General features: G+C 45.9%; 2 protein-coding genes across 2 annotated transcripts in view; both read right to left on the bottom strand.

The window, feature by feature from the left end:
- TYRO3 (TYRO3 protein tyrosine kinase) overlaps positions 1-24 on the bottom strand; it is a 43,627-nt gene extending 43,603 nt beyond the window's left edge. Inside the window, exon 1 of the mRNA XM_008926561.3 lies at positions 7-24. The gene's annotated coding sequence lies outside the window, so the exon portion shown is untranslated. The remainder of the gene's footprint in view (positions 1-6) is intronic.
- A 3,581-nt stretch (positions 25-3,605) lies between these two features.
- LOC103760744 (transmembrane protein 151B) lies at positions 3,606-17,064 on the bottom strand. Its single transcript, XM_018082260.2, has 2 exons — positions 16,741-17,064; positions 3,606-6,906 (listed from the first exon to the last, which is right to left on the bottom strand). Exons 1-2 carry the CDS (start codon positions 16,744-16,746, stop codon positions 5,476-5,478), a joined length of 1,437 nt encoding a protein of 478 aa, XP_017937749.2. The 5' UTR covers positions 16,747-17,064; the 3' UTR covers positions 3,606-5,475.
- Between the last annotated feature and the right edge of the window lie 8,894 nt (positions 17,065-25,958).

Raw genomic sequence — 25,958 nt, 5'->3', positions numbered from 1 at the left:
CCTGACCTGTGGTGGAGCACCGGCAAGGTGAAGAGATCCACCCGTGCCCTTCGAGCTGGATCGGCTCGGCCCTGCCCTCTTTTCCGCTAGTGGAAAAATAGGGAGAGAGCTGAGGAGAGAGATCTCTGCTGCCACAGGGTTACCAGCACGGCGTGGAAAAAGTCATCTACAGTTTTTAAAAAAATCCGGCGCTGCCTTTTCGTAGGAGTTACGGTGAAAATCTGGGTTGAAAGGCGCCATAAGGAGCAATATCGTTACAACACGATGCAGCTTTCGGCTCTACCACAGCCATCGGTGAGCAGCACTTGCCTAGCGGCTCCTGCAATACTATGGAAGACTGGCTAAACGGAGGAGTGCAGGCAAACTGCCTTATCCCCAAGGAGGGAATGGAGAAACTGAGGCAGGACAAGATCACATAATTCCATTCCAAACACTAATCTTCACTCCTCCCTCCCGAAGTCATTTACATTTCTGATAGGAATTCCTAGGGGACTGGAGCAATGCCAAGATTTCATTACTGGAATGGAAATATCACTCTCTCCCCAGTGTCTCCTGCTGCAATGAGGCGGCTAGGAGGAGACACTGACATCCATTCGAGAGCTCTTAGGAAGCCTAGGTGCTCCTGGGGAAATCGTGCTATGCCTCTCTCCGGGATCACGACAGCTCTTGGGCTGAGAAGTTCTGCACTGATGCCTGCTAAAAGCTTCATGCACACTTACTGTCACTGCTGCCTCTCCCCCGTGTATCCATATATACCCATCTATCTGGGTGCATGGTGTGTTTCTGCACTTACTCATGGCAATAGCACCTTCCAGAAAGAAGCTACTTTTGCAGATTTTAGTGGTCTCATGAGAAAAAATAATGGCCATTAGAATAATACTGTGTTTCTATGATGATTTTCTTCTAAGAATTTCTTCCAGCCTTACAATTGCAGAGGCTTACAGCACTACACTGCTTCCATGGGCTCAGGAAGCACTCCAGTGTACAAGCAGGAGTGAGGAGGCACAGGCAAATGCTGTGACTTGGCCAAGCCTGACTGGGGAGGCATCAGCCAAGGGAGCGTTGACTCTACATGGTGTGCCTGGAGCATGCTTCTACCTTGACAGGCATGTTGTGCTTCATCCAAATGTCAAATGCAATGCTCCCAAAGGCTTTGAGAAGGGGTTGGAGAAGGAAGCTTTCGTCTACAAAGAGGAGAGTACCCAACAGAAAGCTGTCATAGTATGGCACAGCCCAGACTTTGGGCTGGTGTAAGAGACCAAAGGTTTGCTGGAAGCAGCGGACCAAAGGGAACCTTTCCCATCAGGGGATCTGGCTTTAGATCTTCTGAGAAGGGCTTTGTGCTAACAGTGATAGGCAGGAAGACCCATACGAAAATTGGACTGAAATCCCGCGTGCACTACCAGTTGGAGCATAAACTGAAATCAGAAAACTTAGGGAGGATTATTACCATGCAGAAATCAGAGGAACTGGTTAGTCTGAAATGCTTTTAGGAACTAAAGACAAATAATCTCTCTTGGCCTCTTGTGCCACAGAATTAAGCATCATGGCTTTGTTCTGTAGGCCGCAACATCAGTGACAGTGCTCACTGCTCACACACACACACAGAACACAGCTGATGCCTCCCTGGATTACATCCTTTCCTTACTTCTTCTGTTGCCATAGCATGTTGCCACATCTCACCTGCTTTGCTCAGAAGCATAGGGACGTTCTAGAAAATGCCTGAAGAGCTGCACGATAATCAAGAGGTGAATTCCCAGTGCTGGGAGACTTCAGAAGATGAAGGACAAGGAAAAAAGAAAGGAAGAGAGGGGGGAGGGGAGAGAGAAAAGGCAGGAGAAAGACAAGTATTTGCTGGACTTCCTCATTTTGCTTTACTGTTCAGCCTCTTCTAATTATCAAAACCCAATGGGAAATCTGGTACAGGTTATCCCAGTGAGAAAGCACTCCAAAACACCCATTTCTACATGAGAAACCATAGCCCTAAAACTTCAACAAAACCTGCTGGTGCATGCCAACACTCCATTGTCAAAGTAGTCAGTCTGCAGTTGGATACAAAATCTCTGTAAAAGATGTTTTCCATAGAGCTGCCTGGTTTGCAATCTGATTCAAGAACCTGTCCATTCCATCCTCTGACTTGGGATTTGAAGAGCAGTGTTAACCCCTATGCTGCTAGGCATCTATACTGCATCAGGCAACTGTGGTAATGGCAAGAGAGATGAAGAAGTGGGAGTGAAGGGCTGCTAAAGTACAGAGGTAGTTCTGCTGTACAGATGGTTGTTCAGGTGCTTCCTGAGTGGGAGATCTGTTGAAGCCAGCATATTCAGTCCCAGGCTAGAACAAGAGCTGCTCCCGACTTTTTGGTCACCACCAGAGGCTACAGCAAGTCACAGGAGGAAGCTCCATGTGTGAGAGGACTTTTGCAGCTTAGGGATGGATTTTCAAATAAAAGCCCCAAAGCTGGTTCAGAACACAGTGGTTGAGGAAACAGAAACCCTCAACGCTTTCCAAACTCTGCCAATGACACAGCTTGAGAGCTACTGGATAATAGAGTGGCTTTTGAGGACACTGAAAAGGATTAAACTGCATATAAACTGTCTCAGTTCTCTGCCTAATCCATCATAATAATGGGATTGCCAGAGCTTGTTCATGTCAGTTAATAATGCTGTTTAACATGGCCACTTCTGAGGATCCAAATATAATTCTCCATCTTGGAATACATATGGGACAAAACTGGCCATCCCAAGACCTTGGGTATGGTATTTAAAGACATGGTGGCTGCAGTAGCAGCTCACAAGAAGGCTGAAACTCATCCTGCCTGTGTCTGGACTAAGCTTGCCATAACTGAGTTATGCTGCTCATTTGGGAATTATGTTAGCTACAGCTGAACTCTGTTCTCTTTTAATTTACATTATTCTACCATCTTTTCCTTTCTCATTTCTTGTTTTCCTCTCTACCACCTTCTTCGGTAAGCAACTGTGTTGAAATATTCCAGCCTCTCTGTTTTAGCCTCTCCCAGCTCTTACATATTTCATATGTGCTGGTTTTAACTTATTGTGTGAACAAAGATAAGGACAGGGAACCATATTAAAGACTTGCATTGACTTCGTCTTCAGAATAAAAGGATGTCAGGTATGAGTCTGAGCTTTGAGTTCAGGCCTAATCCTTTCCTAGTTCCCAAACTCTCCCAGCTCTCCCTGGGGTGGCAGGTGGCATGGTGTACATGGCAGTCTAGGGACCACTGTATGGTGGATCTAAATTTGGATTTTTCTATAAGTTTCAATGTTATCCAATTTGGCCCCAGCCCAACCATAATCATTACCCCAAGCCCAGACTTGGTTTTCCACATGTCGGGGATGGTTATTTTTTTTAGAGCTGATAAACTATCACATCATATATGTTATCTATCTTTTGTGAAAAATGCCAAGCTGTCAGAATGAAAATATCACATAAATCACACATGAAGTATTCACATTAAAAAACATCGACTCATAAAAATTTAAACAACCTTTCTGATGGTTCCATCATTTGCAGCCGGTTAGCCAGGTATTGCCAATGTTTCCATTTCTGGAGTTGAAATAAACACAGCACATCAAAATGGAGTCACCAAACCAAACCAAAATGTATTTATCATGGTGCAACAGTCAATGCCATAAGTATGCAGACTTACATATAATCTACACATACTAATATGACTTTCCAGATCTCATATCGCATGTTGATACACACAGAACAGACTTGGGAGGAAGCACTTGTTGCCAGTCCCTCCGGGGACTCAGTTTCTTACCTACTTGTAAGGTAGGGTGACACATCACTTTGTTTTTGACAGTGACCGTATTGCAGTTGTATTGCATTCTCCTGTGAGTCAGAGTGGACAATAATGTCCACCAGCCACTTGACAAAATGGTGTGGAGCTTGCTCAGCATATGACCATCCCTCATGGGACAGAGGTTTGGCAGGTGGGAAGTCCCTGGTGGGTCCTCAGTGTGGCCACAAGTTTCTTGGATCAATCTCTGGCTCTGGGAGGGTCTCTGGCCAGGTCTGGAGGGCATCCCACAGCCCAAAGTGCAGTGTGTGCTCTGTCAGGGCCAGACACCTTCTGGATTTGGAATGGCTGGGACTAATTCTGGAAGGTGCTACACCTGCTCCAGGGGAAGCCTTGTGGGAAGAGCCTGGAGGTCCAAGCAGGAGTGGCCAGTGGGGCTGGGTCCCAGCTGTGCTCTCTGCCTGGGGCTGGGGTGTCACTGCATCTTGCCTGGGAAGGTGGCAGTGGGCTGTGGGCCAAAAGCCCTCCCCAGGGCACACAGAAAACTTAAAGATAACGTAGAGCAGTCCGACAACTGCTGTAATAGACACTGTGGGTGGAAGAGCTTCCTAACAGCTCCAGACTCTCTGTGGGAGGGTTAATACCATATTTACCTCTCCCTCTCCAGTCCCTCTTCCCTTGTGAAGCCTGCACTGCACTGAGCAGGTGGTAGGAATGAAACAACCACAGACCTACAGTCCTAAAAATAGTGGCACTAACAGGGCACTGATCTATGTTATGGCTCTCAACGATTGCTAACAAGGGTGGAGCTGGACAAGGGTAACTATAGGTGGAAACACAGCAGCGTCTCTGCTGCAAACCAGGCAGGGCAAGGTGAGCAAAGGGCATTTTGCTTTATTGGTGTATGTCACTGCTCCTGGAAGAAAGTCCTCAGCACTTCTCAGGGGCCTAATAATTTGTGGCTGTGTAAGCAGTCAGTGACATTTGTGCTGTGACAACCTTACTTTTGTCCAATTATACCCTTAAAGATATCCTCACTGACAAAAGCCCAGAAAAACTGGAAAGCAGAAATAAGAGAACTGAAAAAAAAGGAAGATGAAGGTAAAGCAAGAGGAGGAGAATATGAAGAAAGGAGAGAAAGAATGGCAGAAGAAGAGGAAAAAATTTCGGGAAAATAAAATAATAAAAAAAAGCACCTCGTTTGGGGTTTGCAGGAGGTGACTCAGCACCTGCAGATCTGAATTCTCCTTCTGAGTTGACTCTGGCTGGCTACGGGCCTTGCGCCTTACTCTATCTGAGTTTCTTACCTTGCAAAGCATCCAAGAGGGCAAATGTACTGGCCAAGCACAGGCTTTAAAAATCTTCCAGTAGCCACAGCAGTTAAATATGACTGAAACCTTAAAAAACACTGTGGGTGGGATGGGAGGAGATGCAGGGAATCGAGGAGCAGAGAAAGGGTGAGGAGCGAAAAAGTGAGAGGAATGGGGAACAAAAGAAAAGATTAAGGAGACCAGCCAGAGGGGGAGAAGGTCTTGGAAATGAGGTTATCTCTTGGTCGGAGTGAATATGTCCTCTTGCAACGGCAGGGGGAAGAGCTGAAGCTCGTCCTGCTGACCTGCTGTGGAGACTGATGCTTGTAGGCTCCCCACTGGTGGCACCTCTGCAATCTGTGTCATGGGGCAGAGAAGCCAAGTAACCATGGAGACCTGTCACAGAGAGGTTTCTAGACAGGAGGAACGCCTGACATAGAAATGCCGTCCATCGTGCCCCTCCGGCCTGTGAACAATCAGGACGGGGAAGAACCGGGCATCATGGTAGGTTGGGGGGCTTTCGTTGACAGCCAGCTGGCTAGAGTAGGAGCAGCACTGCTCATCCTGGCAGCCCCGCTCTGCAATGCTGCTGCTGCGGCTCCTCCAAAGGCCTGTCCTGTGGGAGCCATGAATGCGGCAGAGGGAGAAGCGGCTGGTGTTGAGGGAGAGGCGGGAGTTGCCGCTGCAGCTGTGGAAAGCATGGCGTGAGAAGATGGAGGAGGTGCTGGAGGCATGGTTGCAGCGTTCACAGCCATGGGCTGCCTCGCCGTACCGATGCACTGTGTAGCTGTTGTAGGTCGGGGAGTTGGCCAGGTCCATGAGCATGGCCTCCGAGTAGCTAGGGATCAGCTGCCGGTTGGTGCAGATGTGCCACTCCAGCTCGGTGCTGTCCTGCGTGGTGTCTCGGGGCATGCGGTACCGGTACAAGGGCTCCTCTGCCGTGCTGGGCACTGTATACTCCAGGCCCAGCAGCTTCTCCACATGGTAGTGGACATAAGCAGTCCGATACTCTATGAGTACCCTGAGCGGCCACGAGATCATCAGGATAGCTGCCACCCAGAAAGCATAGTGGGACACATACCACGGGAGGTGATCCGGGTCTCCATAGGCCATCATAAGCTCTTTAAAATCCACATTTTTAAGCTGCATGCCTTCCCTCACCTCCATGTAGTCATCCAGCCCCTCAATCTCTGTGAAGAAGTGAGCTCTCTGAGTCAGATAAGAGTTCTCAGACTCAATATTGGCAAAGCTGAAACACTTGGTGAACCTCAGCTTGGTGGCTGTATGGCTCTCCAAGCCCAGGAGCTCCTTGGAGATGTCCTTGTATCCACAGTGAGAGTAGTCAAATTCAGCTTCAGCCACGTGTGTGTTGACCCTCTCATGGTAGACCTGTGTGGTGGTGTAGGCATCGCCATTGCGGTAGCGGGTCACCTGCCGGGTTCGCCGTACAAAGTGGTAGCTGATGGCCTTCCACCAGATGCATGGAGTGGCTTGCTGCATGCGACTGATGCATTCATAGACACTGTCCACATCTGCCTTGTACTGCAGCTCTCTCTTGACGTGGCAGTGCCAGCACTCCACCAGGTACACCACATACAGCATAGAGAGGAAGGCCAGTGGGATATAGACATAGCCATCTGAGCACGGGCTGTCGTGGTAGATCATGGACTTGCCCTTGAAGGAGCTATCGAAGCTGAGCTTGGTGACTCGGGCCAGCTGACACCAGGCCACTGCACCCAGGCAGCCGTACATGAGGATGGAGAGGAGGAGGCATTTCCAGTGGGATTCTCGGCACATGCAAGCACTCAGGGACTGTTTCACGGGGCGTTGCTTCAATCACACCGCCGTGCAAGGGGAGAGAAAGACAAAGAGAGAACGAGGAACCTGTCAGTCAGGCTGCTTTGCACAACACACACAGTGACTGTTGCCTTCAAGACCGTGTCTGGCTTTGCTCTCAAACTGCCTGACTGGGACACCACCCTACTTAACAGAAATGTGAATATAAACAGAATCACCCTGCCAGGGACAGAGGGCTCTGGACAAAGCTCCTTCCCTGCTTCCTCATAGCTCTGGGGAGGGAAGTTGTTTGTGAGGCAGTGATTCACTGTGCCTGCACCCTAGTCAGATGGGCCTCTCCTCAGGAGGCAAGATAGGTCCCCATCTCCTTCTTCCTGCCTGTGGCCAGCATCATTTACACACCCTGCCATCTTCTGAGGTTGAGAGGGCTTTGCAGCAGGTGAACAGCCAAAAGAGTGGGGCTGTGGACTTGCCCCATTGCTTTGTAAGTGTCTGGTGCCTAGGTGCCCACATGCTGCTGTTGAGGAGGCTTGGGAGCAGCATTCATTGCAGGGCTGCAGCCCCACAGACTGTGCCAGCACAGGAGGACCAGCACTTCATGGAGCTGGAGCTGCTGCCTGACTCAGAGCTGACTCACACCCAGCCCTGAAACCAACCAAATGATCGACACCATTTTCTTGGATGTGAGCCATCGGGAAAATTACTAGATTCAAGCACATTTAGTTGAAAAAATTGTCAAGATTACAGCACGATGCAGCATAGCTTCAGGCTGGTTAGAAAACTATCTCTGACCTATAATACCTGAAAAGATTAAGTGTTGGAGCTGAGGGTGTATGTGTGAATATTTAAAATGTAGCACATCCCTCTCTTTCAAGTTCTAAAAGTCAGGTTGGGAGTGGAGCCAGAGTTCGCACTCCTGTACTTCCACTTTGTCTATTGAGACAGCGTGATTGCAGTCCTTATCCCAGCCCTGGTGCAGTGTATCAGCTGCATTGTCATGCGATGTTCAGCTATACTGAAAAATGCCAAATCAAGCCAGGCAGCTAGCGGAAACGGAGTTGTCTTCCAGCAAAGAGCAGCAGCAGCATGAGTTACATTACTGGCTGGCAGCTGCCCGTCTGTAGAAAGTGCGTGAAGAGAGACACCCTGCTGCCCTAGTAGGTAATGAGGAGGGCTGTCTGCATCCGTTTTGTTACTGCCATCCTCTGCCTCTCCCCTAAGTGAGGAAATGACAGTGAGAAAGCAGATACGCATTGATACTCATGCATCATCATGCCCTCTGCTGAGCCTGATTTCATGCAAAAATAGAAGCACACAGTTATTCCTTCTCCCAAGGGGCCACCTCTAATGCATCAAACTGCTTCGTAGATGCCAACAGATGCTAGGTTCAGGAAATGTCTTCTCTTTCTTTCTCCACGGAGAAATTTCTCCCCTACTAAAGCTTATCTTGGATCTACAGCAGTTAGGATTCAGTAAGTGATCTTGAACCAGCAAGGAATTTAAGTAGCAGCATCTTTGACTCAGGAAATAATAGCATGGCACCACTAGAAAGAAGGGTTTGCTGTCCTCTCAATGAGATGGAAGCACTGGCATCTAACCTTGAAGGGTTGTAGAATCAGATTTAATGCTGCTGCTTTTTTTTTTTTTTCCTGAGACAGAGAACCACTTCTAAGTAACTATACAGGGGTTTAAAACTTGCTATGAACACTGCAAAACTAGATTTGGGGTTTGGTTTTGATTTCATAGCTTTTAATCTGACACTGTGTAAGTGCAGAGTAATTTTATTGATTTTACAGAGCTACATCAATATTCACCTTCAGGAACTTAGGGCAGAATCTGGCCCCTGATTCTTCCTGATGCATCCAGAAGAAATCTGCCAAGAATTTCTATTCTTATTCCAAAACATTTTTATGTATTCACGTGCCAGAATAAAGAATAATTATTCTGGGCTGTATTCTGACTGCTGTATTCTCTTTACAGCAGCTACAAGTGGAGAGAAGCTAAGTGTTTTATAAAGTACAGGCTTCATAACTTCTGTAGGCAGGGCAGTGAAAAGACCTTAGTATGAGTGAGAATAAGGTTGTTTCTTCCTTAGTCGTTTTCAAGGATACTTTGAAGAATTCCACAAAGTGGCTTCAGGTAGTGCCTAAATCAGCTGAAAAATAACTACAGAAGTTTTGGGAATGAATCCTTGAGCCTACATGCAGTTTTGGTGAGTTTCATCTCTTGAAACTCTTGTCAAATGCTCAGTCTCAGTGTGGTTGCTGTTTCAGTGTGGGCTTCTGCCCCAGCTGTACCCTGAACTCCACATAAGAGCATCAGGCTCTCCTGACTCATGGGAAATCCACTTGAAATTACTGGGTTTTTATTATTTGTCTCTTCTTGACATGGAACTAGAGTTTTTAAGTGCTAGAGTAATACAGAAACATGAAGAATTGCAAAGCTCTACCTTTTTTTTTCCCCTGGAGGTTTTCTGAGGTGAAAAAATCCTCTAAACATTAACATTTCTCTACTCCGGGCACTGAGACTATGCAGAAGAAAGCAGCTGGGAAATACTCTAATACATTATTTCGTGTTCACATTCAGGCTTTCAAAGGTACTTCTCATGTAAAATCACTTACGGTTAATAATGTTAAGAATACCAGTGGACCTAGCAAAAAATGCCCAGCAGTGAGTTTTAATGTGAGTGCTTAAGAAGTCCATGCAGCTCCAGGAACCCCATGTTTTTGTATGACTTGTTGGAAGTGCTGTCAACCTGTCCCTGGGCACAGCCATGGGAGAAGGCTGTCCCACGTCAGTTATGGCAATATTTGCCAAAGGCACTGCAATCCCACCTTCCCTTTATCTGGCTTTCCTTGACTAACAACTTCTCTGTGGTCCAACCTACAACCCACAGGTTGGCTTCTGCCCAAGGGGTGATTCAACCAGCCTTGTTGGTTAGGGCAATCAGTGGCTATATCAGAGTGGGCAAATGCCTCCTAATGTGCTTATCTCTGTGAAATGCCATCTCACCTCTGGGGGATGAGATAACTCTGGTTTTACCAGTCCTGGAGCACCATCCAGCTGGGTTGGCAGTAGCTCAGAGGCTTGCAGGTCCAAGGTGATATTTCTGTATGCAACCTCTGGAGGCACTTCAAAAATGGTCTTCAACCCACTGCACTGAAAGGGCTGGATTAGCCCAAGCCAGGTTTTCTCCACTATTTTCATTGCAGCCTGTAGAAAAGGCAGCTTCTCTCGTCTTTGTATTAGTGAAGGCATGCAGCCATAGAACCCACTGCCACATCTGATTCACACACCTACCAGTCCAGTTCAGCAGGGCCTTCACGTTCAAAACCCTTTGGTGAAAACACAATTTTTTTCTCCTGGCTTTTCTAACCCACTGTCTCATTCCCACCATTGTTCCGAAGCAAATCCCACTGTCTGCGGGTCCTCCATTATAAAAGGATCTCTTTCCTAGAGTCTACCTACCAGCTTTCCCGCCTATTGCAAGTTCTGAACATATTCATCTGGCCTATATCCCCTTATTTCTCCTTCCCTTCACTGAAATAATTATCTAACACAATTATACTGTTAGAAACACTACTGGAGTGTTTGTAAGAAAGACATGAAATAGAACATAATTACAATAAAGGTATCAGACATTCAAAAATCTAATAAGGAAATATATCTTTTCATCTCTCTCTGCATAACAAATTCATTAATATATTAAGACAGTGGCTCCCAGACTTTATTAATTAACATACCACCTTCTTGCAAGAATTATGTTTGTGGTACTACGTGGAATTTTCTCCTTTCCATGCATAGTGTTTCAAATCAAAACAGGGCAAGCTTGTATTTCTGGATGAGTAAATAAATGCTTAAGGAAACTAGCAATTTCCATGATAACTTGGGCCAGCCAGTGAGCAGGACTTGAGTCCTTTGAGGAATGTTGTGGAATCTGTGTTGTTTTGATGTGGAATAAAAGCATAACCTCCGGAAAATCTTAATAGAGAAACATAATTGAAGAAGGCAAAGACAGAGAGCCTGACGGAAAGCCAGAGTCAAAGCCAGAATAGATGGAGGCTCAGTCACCAGGCACTTTGTCCATGAACCAGGACTTGCAGATTTGGGTCTCTAACCCAAATCAATAGAAGTATCTTTCCTCTCCTGCTTGTGGGGGCTTTCTTTTGGGCTTTGCTTTCAGCGTTGACCTGAGAAACATGCGGACAGATTAAATGAGACACAGGTTGCTCAGAAAAGTTGTGGATGCCCCATCATTGGAAGTGCTCAAGGCCAGGCTGAACAGGGCTTTGAGCAACCTAGTCTAGTGCAAGACGTCCCTGCCCACAGCAGGGGGGTTGCAACTAGATGGTCTTTGAAGGTCCCTGACAACCCAAACTGTTCTTTGATTCTACAACCACAAATTGTGAAGAGGGATGGATTTGTCAAATCAAATGTTTCACCCAAAAGGTCCCAACCAGCTCTCATGACAGTACAATTTGTAAAAATCTCCTGTTTTGGAAGGAATGCTGTGAAGAAGCATAGCTGAGCTGTCAGTATCGTTGTTTATGAATCAAGTTGTGTTAAAAATAAACACATAACATCCTGCTATGCTCTGGTATGCTGCTGAACCACTTTCAGAGGCCTCCCTTCTCATTGCACCTGACTGGATTGGAAATTCCTAACTCTTACCCAAACTATCCATAATCACATGCTAAAATTCACTTTACTTTTTCACACTTAAAAACAATAACAAAAAAATATTTCCCAGATTGTCTAGTAGATCTCAGCATGAATGGGGAAAATGCCATGAGTAAGAGGTGGCATATGTGGGGAGGTGGCATGTGGGTGTCTGTGCTGTGAGCCTTGTGGAGAGGGACAAGGTTTAGGGATGGCCCTCCCCAGAGCTGTCCCTTGCCCCAGATAGTCAGTCAGCCCCACAGCACTGCTCTGAGTTTGCTTTGGGGTTTTTAGGCCCATCGTTTCCAGAAACCTCAGACAGAGCAAAGGGCCTGTGTACCACACAAAATGAAGTCAACTCCATATCTTCCCATCCTCTGTTTGCTGCCTGGTGGTGTGGAGCATTCTGAGACACTAAATAATAGATGCTATTTAATTTGTTGCCACAGCTGCTGGAAAATAGTCCAGAAAGCCCTAACTGCCAATGGAGAACAGGAATTTCAACTGACACCTGTAGCAGACAGGAGTTTCCAGGCTGGCAACATTTCGATTATTTCTCCTTTAAGAAACCTTGTTTGCAAATGATAAAACATCCAGGCAGTGGCTGAAAGGGCAATTGCCTTCAAAGACGCCCTCTGATGGCAGATGCCCAAGATCAAAAGCAGGTATGCAAGGGCGGACTGGAGCCTCCCTTGCAGGGGCACACCCACCCACTACTCCTCCTGGCTCAACAGCAGCCAGGCCAGGTTCTGGCTGCAGTAACCATAATTAAAATAATTAAAACATGCTCTGTGTTACAGGAGCACGCAGATTTGGGCTATTAATCTTGCCTAGTATAAGGGGTGGAAGGAGAGTGGAGGGGGAGTGCACAGCCTGCCATGTCCCCTGCTTAGCCTCTGGAGCCAAGTGTGCTCTGGTGGCAAGAGCAAAGGGTTAGCGGCCAGGGTTTGGCTCTCTGACCCATCCCTTGACTCCTCGTGAGCGACCAGGTTGAGGATACTGGTAGGTAAGTTGTAGCTGGTGACCATGCTGTATGAGCCTGCAAGTGACTGCATTGGCAGTGGCCAAGAATGAAAAAAAATTAATTTCCTTCAAATTCTGATTTTTCCTTAAAAAGTATATTTGAAATGTAACAATGATGCTAGAGAACCAGAACAACATATTTCTGGGCAAGTGAATTGTGCTTGTGACTCTAGGTCCCCTTTCTCTTGATGGGTACACAAGAACAAATTAATTCCCCAAGGTCCAAGTTGAGGTGGTCTGGGTATCCCCATTCTTCCAAGGGAGCTGCCCCTTAGCAGGAGGAGGAAGTGCCACACTGCCATACTCAGAGAAGCCCAGACTGATTCCACCAGCCCAGGTTTTTGAGTGCCTAACCTGAAAATCTGGTGCCTCTGTTTTACCAGTGTTGGCTCACTGCTTTCGCTGACCTTTGGATACAAGCATGCCCGATAGCAGGACTCACCCACTAGCCACATGGCAGGGATCCTTGTAGTAGAATAAACAGCTAGACAGGGTTTTTAGCATTTATAGGGAGTCATAGAAATTTCTCCTACCAACTTTGAGAGGTTATTCTGGGTCAGGAAAGTTCATCTTATATTACAACCCAAATTACATTTACACCTAAAGACTGGGAGACACTATGCCTTTTTCCCATAGCTCCCACATCTCACAGACAATGCAATTTCACTTTAACATCCTATGTACGGCCCAATAACTAGTGGCTGGTAAAAGCTCATCTTCTTTAAAGACACTCTGCTTTAACCGATAGACTAAAAGAAATGAAGAATCTGCAATCCCCTTTGTCATTTGTTCTGGTGATGCAATTTTATTGCCATTGTAATTTTGTCTCACTTCAGCCCCCATTCATGGCAGTGAGGATGCCCATTCTCCAAGTGATGAAAGGTTTCTTTCATACAATTGCCTTCTTTCTCTGAACATATTTCTCCATTCTAATTATGACATCCCTCGGCCTTCTTTTTGACAATTTAAATGAGCCAAGGTCTTCAAGTCCTTCACTGCTCTAGCTCTTTTTGGTGCTCTGCCCTCTCTTTAGCACCTTGAGATCCTTCTTGAGTCTGTACCCTGCAAGTAAATACAGGAGTTCAGCACTTATTTCACTGGCATCACACCAAAATATAAAATCACCTTCCATTCTCACTGATTCCCCCCCCTTATTACTGTCTGCAAGAGTTGCATTAGTAGATTTCTGCCTAGCAACATCCCAGGAGTTCATGTTCGACGACTCACTCACTTGGCTCCCAGGTATTTTTTGAGTCACTGTTTCTGAGGACAGCTGAAGGGTTGGCTGCACTTTCCACCCTGAAATGTGTAACTTCAGGCTTGGCTTTGGATTGAATAACTAAATTAGCAAATGAAGCAGATCCCTAAGGAGAACTGTGCTTGTCTCATCATTACAGACCTGCCTGCTAATGTTTGTGCCAACTGCAAATGTTACCAGCCGTAATTTTATGCTTAATTCCAGAGGATATATCAAATATGGTAATTATTCATGCAGAACTCTGCCAGTCTAATGGCTAAATATCCCATTAACTTATACAAGACAACTGTTTTCACAAAGCTAAATGTCAATCACAAAAACAAGGCTGTAAGCATTATGTGGTCACTGAGGTGCTCCTCACACTTCCTGTGCTCACTGCCAGGAATAATTCCATGTGCAGTTCTGCATACAATATTAAGAGAAATCCTCCCAAAGCTTCAGTAGAGCACATTATCATCTAGCTTGCTGTTACTGTATGCTCTTCATCAGTATCTGTATTTTACTCCAAAAGTAGCTGTTTACCAGTGTGGGCTTGAAGCACATCTTTTTCTAGCTGCCTCAGAACTGCTTACAGCATGCAAATGGTTACAGTGACAATGGGAAAATTCTTGTTTTGTCCCCTTCTGAATTCAGCAAAATAAATTCGAACTTAAAGTTGCCAAACTGACGCCAATAGAAGGGGAAAAAATAGTCTGTGTCCAAAGGAAACACAGAATCATATTTTTTAAAAATTTGATCTATAATTTTGCCTTATCCTTGCTATTTCTTCATAGCTCTCTACTGACAAAATGACTTTTTCCTCTTCTGACGGCCTTCATTCTTCAGTCTCCTTGAAAACTCCAGCATGAGCTGTATAAGCAGAAAACATGCTGCCACAGCATGAATTTATTCTGTTTGTTTTGTGGACAGTTTGTAGCCTGAGTTTGACTGTCTGTATCTGGTTCACAGACAGATATCCGTGTTCCCCAATTTCAAAAGCATTAAAATTCTTCTTTGGGGAAATCATGCCAAAAGTGTTTCCTGTCCTTTTAAACCCCACGTGCATTTGTCCTTGGTGGCTGACCTCAAGAGCTACAATTTTGCTGAAGCAAAATGCTATCATGTCTAAAATGAAAGAATGAGAAAACAGAGGGTAACAAGGACATGGCCTGAATGGAAATAGAGAAATGAGGGGGAAACATGGAATGTGGGAAGAAGTGGAGGAGGGAAAAGGATAGCCAAGACATGCTCTAATGCCAGTGCTGAGGCAGGGGAAGGGTGCTGGCAGGTGAGGACAGAGACCACTCAGCCTGGGCAGGGGCAGGAGGGAATCAGCCCTAGAAAAAGGACCCTGGTGAAGATCAACGGAGGAAACACTGAGCCTGACAGCACAAAAGCACTGTATGACCCAGCAGTCCTCCCAGCCCATCTATGACCTGGAAAACAGCTACTCCTGAATGACTGCTTTCTTGCTGCTGGGAACTTCTCCAAGAAACAGATCTATGTCCCTATCTCCTCCCCACAGCCTGGGGGTGGGATAAGGCTGTGCTAAATTGGCCCAGAGATTCCAAATTGTCACAGAGGTGACAACATGCTACAGGGCTGATGTTGCAGCTGTGTCTCAGCAAGATGTGTGGCATCACAGCATGCTCCTGCTCTCTGCCAAGACCTGGCTTTGGGGCTACAGGGTGTCTTTAACTGTCTTCAACAACAAAATGACCCCACAACTTGGGATTACTCATGTAAGAAGAGTTAATCTTATATTTTTATTTTTACCTCTTTTACTTAGCAAGAATAATCTTCTTGTCCATGGAGAAAAAAAAGAGTGGGGGAAACACTGACAGAGGACTGGAAGAAAAGAAATAAAACTAGGGAAGAAAGAAGAAAAAATGGTGGATAAATTAACACCAGTCATAATTGAATTTGCCTCTGTGGATTTATGCTTGTGATTAATATATCCCAATGAGATACCCAAAGGGGAAGGAATAATTAATAACCACAAGTCATACACTTTGGTAGATGGTGACCTGCCTGGATGAAAGCAGAATTTTCTTTCTAACTACGAGAGATTCCTTCATCTTGGTCCGACCTCCTGACGGACATGGCAGGACATAACACAGACAGGACCACTAAGTCTTTGCTAGACAAGCCCTAGGCTGTGCTGTTAATCATAACTGAGGTGAGCCCTGACACTATGACCAGCCTCTGGTGCCGAGAAAGGCTTCACCACTTCTGCAGTGGATAGGGATGATGCAAGAAGAACAAGCAGATTTCTATCCACTGTCCCCAGGCAGCCACAACAGCTATCATCTCCCAGCTCCTGAGGTAATCCTGGCGTCTGGGGTGGTCAGGGAGAAGACAACTGCACAAGTGTCATAGTACAACCTCTTAATGCTTTCCAGGGCCAAATGAACTCCTAGGTCAGATCCTTTTTAGTACAGTGAGCCCCTTGCAAGGCTATGCTAAACCAGACATTGGTGTAATAGTGAGTAGAAGTGCTCCTTCACCATGTGACTGAATCTGGGCACTGCATGGAATATCAGTAATAAGGCCTGGTGAGGGAAAAGGGAGATATTACAACTGTAATCTCATCAATCCCCTCCTGGGGAACCTAAACAAAATTCTTCCTGCCATCTATCTTGAACGACAAGAAGCCCATTACCCCTAGCTCATGCTGAGCCAGTAGCAAGTGCTCTCAGCATGGCTGCAAGCACAGGGGGGAAAGGGAAATAAAATGGATAGAAGGCAACAAAAAAAAAGCCATTTTGCATCAAGATAATTTCCCTCCAGCCTTTGAACAGGTAGCACATTCATTGCTGCACGTATATTTTAGATGCATCATTTACTCTTCTGCCACAGAACTCCTGTGAGAATGAAAACTCCTGCAGGCGGGGGGCATGATGTCAATGCATAGCAGAAATGCTGTTACTAGGTTTGAAAATAATAACCTGCATGCACTCCACGTGTTTGTAGTGTCACTGGCTCAGACGTTCACTTTGGCAACTGCCCTCCTGTGGTGAGCAGGGATCACCAGGTTTCTCATTTTAATCCATGCAGAGATTTAATCTCCTCCTTCCATCAGTGGAGCTGTCAGGGAAACACCTCAGGGTAGGAAGGTGTGTCAACTCAAAACTATGAAAAGACACAAATATTGCTGATCCACCTGAGCTTCAGATGCCACCCCTGAAATACCATACAAAGACAGTGTGTTATTTCACAACATTCATCCTTACAAATTCTAGCCACCATCTGAAGATGAGGAAAGAATAGGTCAGGACGGAAGGAGCCTCCAGTCCTCTTAAATGTCAGATTCAGCATTAGCTCTTGCAGGATACTCCTGAGTTCTTCAAGTAGAAATAAAGGAAATCCCAGAAAGTAAAGACATTTGGATCACAGAGAATATATATGGTGTTCATTGCAGCAGGATGGGAAAGCCACTCACTGAAATGCAAGGGTACATATGTGAGTATCATGAAGAATTTGGCCCTAGACACATCCATGGGTGACACTTCCACATGCTGCTCCAAGGAAAGCTGTGCAATTACATTTTCAGTGCCAAGGAATCCTAGCAACAAAGTGGTCACCATTTACAAAATAGAAATTATGGCTATTTTAGTGGTAGCTTCTTACAAGAGCACAAAAATGCTGCACTAACAAAATCATTGCTTCTCCCTCCAGATTGCTGTTGTTGCTGTCACTGGCTTTTGACTCAGTAACAATACAAAGAACGTATTCGGGGGCAGAGGATTTTTCCCAGTAATGCCAGTGCTGGGTATGAGTTCATCAGGAAAGAAAAGCTGGGATTCAGCTGGGATTCAAGCTGTCTCAGAGCAAGAGAGTACCTCTAGGAACAGTTCTTTTTGCTACACTTTAAGTACCCATCATGCTTAGTTCATATTACCTCTGCCTTGAATACTGGTGGTTTCCAGTAGACACAGGATGAATTTTACAGGTATAACAACATGGCTTACCTCAACACATATCAGTTAACTGATAAAAGCATCACATAACCTCAGGAAAGCTCCTGGGATGCAGTTCCCAGCCACTGCCAGATTAATGAGACCAAGTGATTGACATGAGGCATAGCTGTGCCACTCAGTATTTTCCAGCTTGCTTCATGCCTAGCCAGCCACTTGCCCCCTACCACAGCCAGCCCCACTGCACGGAGGTTTCTGGGCAGGTGCCCTTGCCCCTGCTCCCACTCTGGAGGGAGATCCTGAAAGGGCTGATGGCAGCATGCATCCATCCATTTGTCCTGTGGCTGCAGAGTGGAGCAGTCCTCACCTTGGCAGGAACAGTCTTCAGTGTGCTCCAGCCTGTGAAAGCCAGACCCAGCTCCCTGTACCCTTGGACAAGCTGCAGGCAACACAAAGGTGCCACAGCCCCTGGGGATCAGCTAAGTGCAACTTCCTGACTGGTGCACTGGTGTTACCAGTGGCTTTGCTGAGCCAAAGGGAAAACTGACACCAGCCAAAGAAAACAGAAGGGATGGTGGGACTAACTACCACTGCTTCAGCCCAGGAGGGATGGGGACAGCAGGGAGGAGAACGGGGGAGAGTAGCTATCTGCCAGCCTCTGTGTGCTTGACAAAGTCTCAGCTGGATTTCACAGGAATCCTGTAAAACCTGCTTCTCCCTCACTTTACACAGAAGATGCAACTCTCCAGGAGTGGGAGAGGAATGAGCAGGAGGCTGGCAGTGCTCAAGCCAGTGTTCTCCTGTGCTGTGCATGCAATCAGCCTGCAGCATGGGATGTTGGTGCCATAGTTCAGTGGTGTACTAAAGCTTGGCCCTTCCCACTCCCACGTCCCTAGTTGCCAGTGCTCTCCTCATCCTTGAGGACCATGTCCTGTGCCTTACTGTTCTCATCACTGTCACAGGTCTTGGGTGTCCTGCCTGACCTTCCCTCAGCCTCCACATGGGGACTGAGGCCAAGCTAGACAACAGCCACAGACCAGTTTCTCGGGGAAGGGGGGGGGGGAAGCAAAGGGCCAGGAAAGACAGCCTTGTGAGGAAATAGCCAATGGAGTGTTAGTTCTGCACCAGTTATTTCCAGTCTAGTCATTGAATGCTTCTGTTTAGAGACTTTGTAAATTAGAAAAATAGTTAATTATTATGAATACCTTTTAATCTTTGCTTACTCTAAAGGAACACCTTGGGATTTAAATGGAGTATATAGAAACAACTCTCAAGTCCTCAGAAGAAATGTGATCCAGGACTGATCCAAGTTCCAGGCAAGTCTGGGGAAGTCTTTCAAAGGGAACTGTGAATGAGGCTTTGCCCAGAACCACCACATTTTATTTTTATTCTCATTTATTTGAAATGCCATCCTTTTATTCTAGTAAAATCAGAACAACATGGCTCTGTGCTTTGACCTATCAACCTCTAGCCTTCCCATGTGTGACCTTGCAGTTGGAGGCCATCAGCCACACTTCAGCAGAGGAACTGTCAGCCCCACAGCGCTGGGCTGGTGCAACTGAGGCTGTGGCCATGCCAGGTCCCTCGTGCTGCTGAGATGGGCATCCCTTGCAACGAGATCCAGCCACTGCTCAGGCTTCAGCTGCTCCATCAGATGTGGGGAGTATGTTTCCCCATCTCTGCACCTTCCTGAACACAGCTGCTACCTCAGCACTGTCAGGTTTTTATAAGGGTTCTCTGGTTAAGATGAGGCAGTATCCCAGTAGCTAATGTTTCCCTGTGAGAAACAAGGTTTTATCATAAATATTACTTTTCTCTCCCTCTTGCTTCTCTCTGTGACACATTCTGCAATAACATGATGGCACAGAAGGTGAAAACTTAACTGGAAATTCATTTAAGCACTTAATGGTTAATCCTGGGATCCAGAACACCTCATTTTTATTTCTTGACTTGACTTTGACCCATGTCATGGTGCCAGCACACCTTTTTATATCTCCTGAAGACACTGAAAAAATAGCATTTATAAAGTGATTTCACATGAGCATTGCAGCACCACTTGGAAGGAAGGCACCTGATCTACACGTGAGCTGTTGCATCCTGCCACTCTATCAGCTGGTGGGAAGCAGAGGATTTAGGTCCTGCCCTGGCCTGCTGACAGGCAGTCCCCTGCAGAGGACCACGGGACATCTCAGGCCTGAAGACAGACTGCCATTCCCACCCTTTCAGCACATGCTCTCACTACTGCCCTCCTCCACCAGATACCAGCATCTCTGGCTGGCCATCTTACCTCCAGGCAGCCACGAGGGAGTTCTTCTCTTTTCTTTGGTCCTCAGAGGGACAGTCATGCTAGCACAACTCTACTGGCAGATGCTGCCACACCAGCCTCCACAGTGCTCTGTGTTCCCTCTGCCCATTGCAGGGTCAGGGACATGGCACGGCTTGTGCCTGAGGCATTCAGGCTCTTCTAGCTCTTGTCCCCCAGGACACACTGTGCTGGTTTGCAAGAGATACTGAAAGATGCCGATGCCTCGTGCTGAACCACTTTGTTACCACACTAATCGAATGTTGTATTCCACAATTCCGAGTCCAGTTCCTAAGGGCAATCAATCATATGGCTATGAAGAAGGCCTCCAGCCATAAATGCATCACCACAAATCACTTCTCTCCCAAAGCCAAATACGTTTGTGACCTGCAAAAGTCTCTGACTGATCCTACTCTCTTTCCTGGTAAGGTCAGGTTATTCAGACTCCACATTTGCGAGTCGCCTCAATTACTTACTTTTAGCTTCCTTGCCAGGAGTGTGATCCTTTGTGATCTGCTCTTTGCTGTCAGCTCCTACCTTGCTGGTCCCCACTTTCACCAGCTGGCTGTTTCTACCCATCTGCCCAGAGGCCCAGTATTACTAATCTTTCCTTAAGAAGGCCTCTGCTGGCTGAATGCTGAACTGGGATGTGCAACACCTCAGATGTATAGAAACAATGCCATGTCTGAGTTGGGATTCTCTGTACATTCTTCACCTGATGTAAAGCCCTGGAAGTCAAAAGTTTGTGCATTTCATGGGGTGTGAGCCCCTTTATCCTTTCCGAGTTGCATGTGTGGCACCTTGAGAGAGGCTGCCAGCTACACCAGACACCATTTCACAACCTTAACTCCACACCAGGAGGGCTGCCAGCCTCCTGGTGCTGCTGAGCTACTGGCACCATGCACAGCCAGGCTCCTCCATCCTTCCCACTCACCATCTGTCCTGGCCATTTGAGGCACTTTTCTTGCTTGTTTTCATGGCTGCAGAGATGTGCTGTGGGCAGAGCAGGGAGCACTCAGGGACCAGCTGACATGGGTGGCTGTCAGAGGCAGCTTCAACCCCTGACCTGCCTTGTGTGCTGCTGTTGGCAGAAACCTGTCCAGCTCCACTGCAGCAGCATCCCAACTATAACATGGTGTTGGCTCTTCTGTGCAGTGCTGCTTAAATGAAGAGTTAGAGTTTGGGGGAGTTAACAAAGCTGTTCCAGCAACTGTGACCTCAAAAAGTTTCAGTATGTGCTATTTTTAACTTTACAGGTCTTAAGCTCAGAGGAACACGACGAATGATTAGAGTCTGAAAGTGAACTATATTTTCCATGATTAGAACTTAAAAACTAATTAACTACTTAACCATGCTTTTCCAAAAAGTAGAACTCCTACTCTAAGTGGAAACTCAGCCACAGCCTTATCTACAGTGTGACAGTGTAAGTCTCACTATAACAACTGAAGGGCCTTACAGTGCTGAAGATAGCTCAGCAGCCACTGCTTTTGGTGTCAACTCAAACACGTGCCAGGACACACCTAGAAACAAGTCCTACTCATTATGGAACCACTTGAGGATATTTCACTCCTTTTATTCTCTGTTTCACGATGTCCCTGGTCACTGGCAATGATTTGAGCTATTTTCTTCCAAGGCGTGGAAACAGATGAGAGGAAATAAAGTGCTCCATTTCCAGGGAGAAGATACCTCCTACCTCACTTCTTGAAATGACTTACACTGACTGAAAAGTATCTTTGGTATACACACTCTCCTCCTTCAGGGAGATCATCATCTGAGGTCTCTGAAGTGAGAAAGGGAGAACAAGGAGAGTATTTGGGGGTTCAAAAAAGTGTGCAGACCCATTGCTTTTCTGCTGATATAAGGTGACTGTGTGTCCACCTGAAAAAACAGCATTAGGAACCAGGTCTGAAGGGGGAGTACCACTGAGTTACCTGGTCTGTCCCTTTCCCATGAGACAACATCTACATAGTTAACAGCTATTTGACTAAATTGTCCTTATAACCTTCCAGTGGCAGAACTCCACAAGTTCCCCAGTTGCTCCAGCCCAGCGTTTTATTGAGAAAATTCCCTTACTTGCAAGATTGGGAAAGTCAGCCAGAAGGAGCAACTCACTTTAGTCTCAGCCACAGTGGTGAGGTGCACTCTTTCTTGGAGAGAAGACTCCGCCTGTAGAAGCCCCAACAGCTAGAGCCAAGGCTGCCCTTCAAAGCTCAGATGCATTGATATTTCCTATCTATTTTTTAAAACCTTGACAGTTTCTCAAGTGAAGTGGAGAAGACAGCCAACTCCAGGGCACCAAGAACAGACATGTGATCAGAAGATAAAGTGAGACAACGAAAAGAACAAAAGCAGAAAAAAAGATGCGATGCTTCAGCATGGATATTCTTACAACAGAATCTGCAATGCAAATACTGCCTGGAACTGCAGGATCATGAAAAAAAGCTTTCCAGTTCCTCAGATGCCACTCCTGCTGCACTTTTTCCTTTGTCTTTACAAGGGAAGTCCTCTGGAACAAGGAATGAGGAGCACTCCTTAGTTTATGTCTCATGAATAAAGCAAGGGTAGGAGGGGAAGAAAGGGTCTTGTTCTGTTTGACCTTCACTCAAGAGGGGGAATATCATGCACTGACTTAAAAATATAAGTGTTTTGTCAGTCATACTCACTTGGGATGGTGACAGCCTTCCACCAGGCAAACCATGAGCTATCATTCAGGGGGTTAGCTAAGCAGGTCTTTTGCATGAGGTTTGGAAGTGCTATAGGGAAGGAAAAGTGAAGCTTTCCGTAGGAATCATGTCTCATATTTCCTGCCCTCCTCTGGCAGTGCCTGTTAGGTGAGTGCCCCGTGCAGCTCTTGAAGGGGAAGGTTTACATAGAAAGAGCCCCTCACTGGAGATTGATACACAATGGTCCCTCCGAACTTTCACTTAAAAGGTGGTGGGGAACATTAACCTCCATCGCAGCCTCTGTGCCCTCCCTTCTCTCCATCCCCTGCACCTGGGCTTGTTTCTCTTGAGCACAGAAGTCTTGGGAATGACAAGACTCTCAAGGAAGAGGACAGTGCCACAGAGGCAGTGGGGTGTAAATGGGCTCCTGCAGATCTGCAAGGGAGCAGAGTTGATTAGACTGTGGAGATCTGCTGGTGAGGAAGGGGCACGTACAGCAGGCCTGATAAATCAGAAAAGGTTGTCTGCCTGGCTGCCTCTGCCACATCTCATCCACTCAGCCCATAGACAGGGACAATTTAAAACTAACTGGTCTACGTTATTAAGGGCTTTATGCCTGGTGTTTTCAATGCCATAAAATAAGCCTTGACAAATTAAATAAGTGTTGGGGGAAAGGGATAAAAAAGCTGGAGAACTGTGTGTCTCTTCAGTGGCACACTTAAGAGGAAAGGTCTCAGCTATGTTTTGACCTAACAGCCTCTAAAGCTGTAGCCTGCAAACAAGCACTGTGTATGTTTTCTTAACTTGTGACACCCCCTTGGTGCTGTTGTGACCACGAACAGCACTTTTCAAATAAGCTCCTGTTGCATTTCCCACCAGCAGTAAAAGGCAAATGAGGCAGTTTTAAGTGGCCTCTCTCTTCTGTAACATCTCCATCAGAGAGCCAATGACCATGGGTTTCACAAACATTGACCCATGAGGTTTTCCCTTTTATTTAAATGGATTAACCGGTTACATTATGTCATACCCAATTAAAGTTCTTAAATATGGAAGAGAAGATAAAAGCAGGCATGGACAACTGCTGTTTGACTCTGCCAGTACAAACAAGACAAATACGTATTTCAAAATGTCAGGTGGCTGCTGCTTTAAGCTTTCTACAGTGATTACTTGGCTTTGGAAGCAAATAAATTATGTTTGTACTCACCGGTTTTGCTTTCCTGAAAAAACCCAACACCTTCATTTCCAATTAAGATTTAAAAATTTTAATATTTAAGGCCACTTCCCAAGTGAGGTGTAAATTGGCAGAAATGCAGAAAAGTCACTATCAAATCTTCAGTGTAGGTGGAGGCTGCCACAGTAATATCAAGAAAAATAGCCAGACCACTGCTTAACCAGGGCAGTACATAGCAGCAGGTTCTGCTATTTCAAAGAGGAAAATAAAGGCAAGTATGTCCAGAGAATTAATCTACAGCAATAACTGCTGAAACATTTGGAAAAATGCATCCTTTACATTCCGTTCCCTGAAAGGGGATTGATTCCTTTTCAAAAGAGTTCATGGGATGGTAGAATTCTACACTAATACCAAAAGCACATCTATTCCAGGTCATCCAGCTCGAGCAGTCCATATCTCAATAGAAAAAACTCGGACCAGAATACTGGCAGGTAATCTGAGGGCTTGCTCTGACATTCAGCTAAGTTAGCAGTAAACCTGTGTGGTCCTTGGCAGAGGAGGACAAGGGCCATGACAGGTAACTGAACTGACGTGCTCCTTTCTGCTCCACAGCTGCACCTTGGCTTATCTTTCTTTCAAAAATAAAAACTTAGACTTCAGACACATTGTCTGTTAATAGATCAGGGTTATGTCTCACGTTGATTTGTTACCCCAGGACACCAACAAAGGCAATTTTCAGTCACTGTCACCATTTAGGTCCATGCATTTGATCTAAGTGAAATCCATAAATGATGAAACTGAACAGAGAAGCCCATGAAATGCCCATTTAATACCAATACTGGGCATTTACATGCAACTGCAAGAGTCCAGGTCCAAAAAGGCTATTTACATGGTGATGTAGAAAGCATGAGGAAAGGACCAATACTGTAGGACTGCAGTGTTAAGATATCACTGTTATAGGCGTTTGAGATATAGACTCAAATGTGCAAATGTTTGTGTTGGAACAGAAGAAAAACTGAGAACAGGATGAGTGAAGCAAGATATAATGTGCTTAGCAGAGAGATCAAGTGCTTTAGTGTCTAGAAATGGCTTAGATGTTTTCATGGTGGACTTAATATATTGGAGAGCCTTCAGTAGCTCCTGGTCCTAGACCAAATAAATCAAAAAATCCCTTCCAGCATTAACCATGTATTGATCTTCTGCAGGGCTGTAATTACATTGGGGAGCTCTACTGCTGGAACAGCAGCTGTATCCTGGATCCAGCCACAGCTCTTCATGATGAACTGTGTTGCAGGTGTTTAAAAAGCAATCAAACAGGAGAAAACCCTAATTTTCACCTATGGAAGACAGTATGGTAACTGCTCAGGACCGTTTCAACCTGAGTTGTAAAGTCAATTTTCAAGTAAAGGTAGTTTTAAAAGGTGCTGTTTGGTTTTAGCCTAAGTATACTGCAGTCACATAGGCTTTGTTGAGGCTCCTGGATTTTGACTATAGGATTATGAGACTGTTGATGAGCCATGGGACCTGTTAACAAAAGCTTTAAGCAGACTAACTGTACAATACAGTGTTCCGGGGCTGCTTTCACTTTTGTTTTCAGTTTTCTCTGCCTGCTTTAAGGCCGTTCTCTTCATTCCTGGGAGCATGTACATTTGTTTTAATCTCTATATTACGAAGAAATTTCACTGACTTCCATGATCTGCACATGGATTACACAATGTAAATGGCAGACACGTCAAAACTGTTGGAAACAAAGGCTACATTAGGCATAAAAGAAAATCCCAGGCATTTCTAAAACAGGGCAGTTTGCTGTCCTGAGCGTGCAGGACTGTGCATGCATTGTCACCTACTGTCACACAGCCCTGCAGTTCTGTCTGGCCAATACCTTGTGGCTCAGGATTCTGTGTCAACACTCAGACACATCCATCATTCCCTCTCTATGCTATGCAAGGCCAAAGTAAGTGCTTCACAGATGACTTGAAGAAACATACTAAGCTGTATTTTCTCCACTGCCTTCTACTGCAGATTAGGTAACAGAAGTGCCTAGGCCCCAAGGGAAAAGGAGAGGCATGACCTCCTCCTTTGCCCCAAAACACCTGAAAGCCACAGAGCCCCA

Source organism: Manacus vitellinus, unplaced genomic scaffold (genome assembly GCF_001715985.3).
Source record: "Manacus vitellinus isolate BGI_N305 unplaced genomic scaffold, ASM171598v3 scaffold_6_pilon, whole genome shotgun sequence".
Lineage (NCBI taxonomy): Eukaryota > Metazoa > Chordata > Aves > Passeriformes > Pipridae > Manacus > Manacus vitellinus.
This window is presented reverse-complemented; position numbering and strand designations above follow the sequence as displayed.